This window comes from Tachysurus fulvidraco, chromosome 17 (genome assembly GCF_022655615.1).
Source record: "Tachysurus fulvidraco isolate hzauxx_2018 chromosome 17, HZAU_PFXX_2.0, whole genome shotgun sequence".
NCBI lineage: Eukaryota > Metazoa > Chordata > Actinopteri > Siluriformes > Bagridae > Tachysurus > Tachysurus fulvidraco.
This window is the reverse complement of record NC_062534.1, coordinates 20,948,794-20,953,793: the sequence shown is the minus strand read 5'-3', so window position 1 is coordinate 20,953,793 and position 5,000 is coordinate 20,948,794. Positions and strand designations below refer to the sequence as shown.

The 5,000-nt window shown below is 37.5% G+C and overlaps 1 protein-coding gene across 6 annotated transcripts in view; it reads right to left on the bottom strand.

The window, feature by feature from the left end:
* Nucleotides 1–5,000, bottom strand: part of shank2b (SH3 and multiple ankyrin repeat domains 2b) — a 170,223-nt gene that overhangs the window by 58,278 nt on the left and 106,945 nt on the right. For all 6 annotated transcript variants that reach the window (XM_027135613.2, XM_047802388.1, XM_047802389.1 and 3 more), the window contains 2 exons: nucleotides 1,896–2,053; nucleotides 1–106 (listed from right to left, as the gene is read on the bottom strand). The exon at nucleotides 1–106 is cut by the window's left edge and continues 8 nt beyond it. In XM_027135613.2, the coding sequence (XP_026991414.2) occupies nucleotides 1–106; nucleotides 1,896–2,053 (264 nt within the window). The remainder of the gene's footprint in view (nucleotides 107–1,895; nucleotides 2,054–5,000) is intronic.

Sequence of the window (5,000 nt, the reverse complement as noted above, 5' to 3'; positions counted from 1 at the left end):
TCCTCGTTAGGTTTGTTGGGAATTTCCTCCACACACTCAGAAGGAAACCAACCGACATTACCTCGGGCGCTGCCCTCCCAGAATCCCCCTTCACCAACACTTAGCACTGTAGAGAAATAGAAATGCAACAGCTGTTCAGAACCCAAGTCTACACACACACACACACACACACACACACACACACACACACACACACACACACACACACACACACACACACACACACACACACACCTGTTTGATCATATGATCTTTTACCAAAGTATGTTTGGATTAACTAAAGTCAATCAGTCTGAGGTTTTCATTCAAAATGAACGGGTTGCCAGGTTCATGTTGTTCCAAAACAGGGATACTTTGGCAACTGATCGATTTAGTTAGTGTTTCAATCAAGAATAAATTCATCCGAATCAATTATTTATCAAAACATTTATTTAACATCTGTGTATCTTTTTGGGGGAAAAAACAAAGAAGACAACAAATGTTAACAAACATCATATACAACCAAAGGTACATATATTGGGTCTTACTCGTTAACAAAAGTATAGAAGCCAAAATCTATTTAAGTGGGAAAAAAAAAGAATCAATATTCAAACACACTGAAAAATTGAAGAGTACATCGCTGCGTGACTCAGCATCGCTAGCTAGTTTGCTAAACAATCAATTTAAAATTATAATGAAAATCTTCTACTCAGACCGATCTAGGCTTTTGTTTGAATGTAGAGATAATGTCGGTAACATACTACATTTACATTTCTACTTTATTTAGGACACAAATTTTCCTACTTTTAACTGTACGTACTGTATGTGTCGAAAGTAAATACACCGTTTACTTATGTTTATTATTTGTACTTATCTTTATTTTAGTTTGTAGATTGCTGATAATCCTCACTGACTCTCAACATACTGTAGGTCCACAGTCTACAATGCAGATTGGGAACAAACTTTTCAATCAAAAATTCAATTGGAAATTGCTCCTAAGGAGGAGCTGGACTTGTGAAAGGTCACTTCTTCTTGGATATCGAGAGCAAGGTTGACTCTTAAGCCACAAATGTGCCCTCATTAAGTCTTAAGTAGAAAAAGAAGATTGCATTATAGTGAAATCCTTTTCTTAGCATATCCCAGCTTAGGAAGTTGCAATCAGAGCACAGAGTCAGCCATGAAACAGCACTGCTGGAGCAGAGAAGGGTTAAGGGCCTTGCTCAAGGGCCCAAGACTTGCAGCTTGAAGGTGCTGTGGCTTGAAGCTTTGACCTTCCTACAGTAGTAGCATACCTGTGGGTTAAGTAATTGAGCCACCACTGCCGTATTACTGTACGCCAAATGGCAGAAGCTTCTAAAAGGAACTACTTAAATACTACTTAAGCCCTACAGACAACCTCTGTACAATAACACACAAAATTTTGTATTTTCCACCGCTTCTTATAAAGACCGGCTGTACGATAATAATCCAAAGATTTGTGTGTGTTGTCCCCCCCCTCTCACTTCTGGTGCAGCACATCCAGCAATTACCGAGCCCTTCATCAACCCGAAACATCAGCCTCTGCCATCATCATCATCATCATCATCATCAGGATCCCATTTTATCATCAGTATCATCAGCATCAGCAAACTCATCATCAAGGCACATAAATATATAAACATCTAAACACAACAAGCAGCTTTGCAATCACACAGCTGCAGCCTGGATTCTAAAAAATGAGCAAATGAATAAGTGTGACAGCACAGATGTCCTACAGGAGCAGGTCTGAAGAGTGGCTGATAAGCACGGTGCTTTAAAGGAGCAATAATAATCCCGCAAGAAATAAAATAATAATAAAAAAATAAAAAGAATAATACAAAACACAATTATGGATGTGATTTAAACGATTCAGTAGTTCAGCTATTTGGGAAGCATACCTTTGACTCTGTCGTTCTTGTACAGGGCGATTTCTCCCTCAGTCTGAGGTTGATAAGACTTTACCACCACGTAGTGTCTCCCAGGCACGGCGCTGTATAGCCGCCGCTTGGATCTCGGAGTCTCTGCCCCAGAGAAAGCATCACGACCGGGACGTGGACTACAGAAAAAAAACGAATCTTATTTTAGCTTTGACAACCAGCGATTAGTTCTAAATATAACGTAAACAGAATTATTAGCATGCACGTGAAAGCGGCTCACACTAGAGTTTACACTTTAAACCGATGTTAAAAAATCGAATTTGCACGTACTGTATACTGTATTTTATTTATTTCCGGTTTTGCTGATTTGGTCAATAAATTTTGCTTTCCTGCTTCTGAATTTTCTGTCGTTACTAAATTTGCTGTTGTGTTTACAAAGTTGATGTTGTGTTACCGAATTTGCTGTCACGCTTCCCGATGCTCAGTGTTGAAAAAGTCTAATTTACTCGATTGAGCCTCCTACTGAATTGAACCTTTTGCTGATTTGGATAATAAAATTTGCATTTCTGCTTCTGAATTTTCTGTCGTTACTGAATTTGTTATTGTGTTACCAAGTTTAACTGTAGTGATTTCAGATTTGATGTTGTGTTATAAAATTTACTGTCATGGTTCCAAATATGATGTTGTGTTACCGAATTTTATGTTGTGTTACCGAATTTGCTGTCATGGTTTCAAATTTGATGTTGTTACTAAATTTGCTGTTGTGTTACCAAATTTGCTGTCATGAATTTAAATTTGCTGTTGTGTTACCAAATTTGCTGTTGTGTTATCGAATTTGCTGTCATGTTACCAAATTCACTGTTGTATTAAACTTTCTGTTATGGTTCCAGATTTGCAGTCATGTTTCTTCGTTTGTTGTTGTGTATTCTGGGTGACAATCAGATTACTAAATTTTCTGTTGTCTTCCAGAATGTGTTGCCATGTTTCTGAAATTGCTGTAAGTTTTTCTTGTTTTCTGTAAGGTTTTCAGATTTGCTTTCGAGTTTTGAAATGAGCTGTGGCATTCAGAATTCTAGCTGTGTTGGTGTTTACATTTGTTGTTGTGTTTTCTGATTTCTAATTTGTTGTGCCCATGAATGACAGGAATAGCAGTGGGAGTAAAAAGACTTCTACAGTATAGATATTTTACATACCATATAAGGTTAGGCAATAGTGTAACACACCACTATACCTGCAGTCCTGATAGTTTTCATTTGTAATCATTTGTAATAGAAATAACACCTACACTGCCCGAAGAGAGCAGAAAGAAGGAAAGCAGGATTGGTTGTTAAACAGCGCCCTCTACTGTTCACAAACTAGCACACTCTTTATATTCGATGCTTTATTACACCCTCAATGTAATTCTAATACCAAGGGTCTTGAGTGAATCAATTCTGGTCCACACCAAAATAATTAGGCTGTGTGCTGTGGAAATAAACAGCAGCTCCGGAGAGTAGCAGTGAGTCACCGAGAAGCAGCTTGGGACGCACCATGTAATAGCTAAAAGGAGCACTGTGATTATAATCAAATCTAAAAAGCATTGTGCTTGAGTGGAAAGTATGACGATGGGAATGGGAGGACACCAAGGACACAACCTGGATATGAGATATAAGTCTATCTATCTATCTATCTATCTATCTATCTATCTATCTATCTATCTATCTATCTATCTATCTATCTATCTATCTATCTATCTATCTATCGATCGGTCTGTCTGTCTGTCTGTCTGTCTGTCTGTCTGTCTGTCTGTCCACACATCCATCTATCTATCTATCTATCTATCTATCTATCTATCTATCTATCTATCTATCTATCTATCTATCTATCTATCTATCTATCTATCTATCTATCTATCTATCGATCGGTCTGTCTGTCTGTCTGTCTGTCTGTCCACACATCCATCCATCCATACATCCATCTATCTATCTATCCATCTATCTATCTATCTATCTATCTATCTATCTATCTATCTATCTATCTATCTATCTATCTATCTATCTATCTATCTATCTATCTATCTATCTATCTATCTATCTATCTACTGTGTCTATCTATCTATCTAATAAAGTATTAATGCTAAATCACATCCTGAAAACAATTCATCGTCATTATTTAATTATTTAGAAATTACAAACAAAATACTTTACAAAATAAAATTCCTGACTACTAGGTATACAGTACTGTAGATAAGCATTTAAACAAGTATGTCTTAAATCTAAACTTTCAATTAATAAAACACTTTATAACAGCTACAAATTGTGTTTCTAATTTTCTGTAACTATTACAGAGTTTATGAGTGATAAAGTGTGTGTGTGTGTGTGTGTGTGTGTGTGTGTGTGTGTGTGTGTGTGTGTGTGTGTGTGGGAGAGAGAGAGAGAGAGAGAGAGAGAGAGAGAGAGAGAGACTCTAGTATAGTTCTGTGAGTTTACCACAACAAATAAAGTGTCTGATATTTTCTGAACATCACCTTCACCTTTACCACAGAACCTGTAAGGCTTAATTATGCAAATGACCCCATTTCCACCTACACCGTGACCCACCCCATAATACAGAAAAAGCCCCGCCCATCAATGAGGCTCTCTCTGGCTTATAGGAGCAGGATGAAATTGGGACGAAGCGCCTACACTTGCCCTTTATGTGACTTTCCCTTTAATAAGCCTCTTCTGGGAGACAGTCCAATGTCAACGCCAAAGGCACAGCTACAGTACAGCAAAGCTCATGAATGAACAAAGACAGATTAGCCTGTCAGAGCTTGATCATGTCCAGTGCACTTTTTGATGACATCCAATCGGCTGTAGACGTTTTCATTTTTATGGATATACAAATTAAAAAAAAAATAAAAAAATAAACAAATAAATAAAAGGTGACTTCTCACATAATTTCCTGCTTTGTATTTGTTCAACTTCCCAAGCATGCGGTTCTCACAATCTGCTGTGCTACATAAGCGCTCTCCTCCTGAGGTTATCGCTGACCTAATACATTTCTCACAACTGAGAGTACGGTGCTATGTAAAGTTTAGAGCACATTATGTACTATTCACTTTGTGCCTTAGTTTAGAAGAGCTGGACATCATCAAGATTCAAAAAA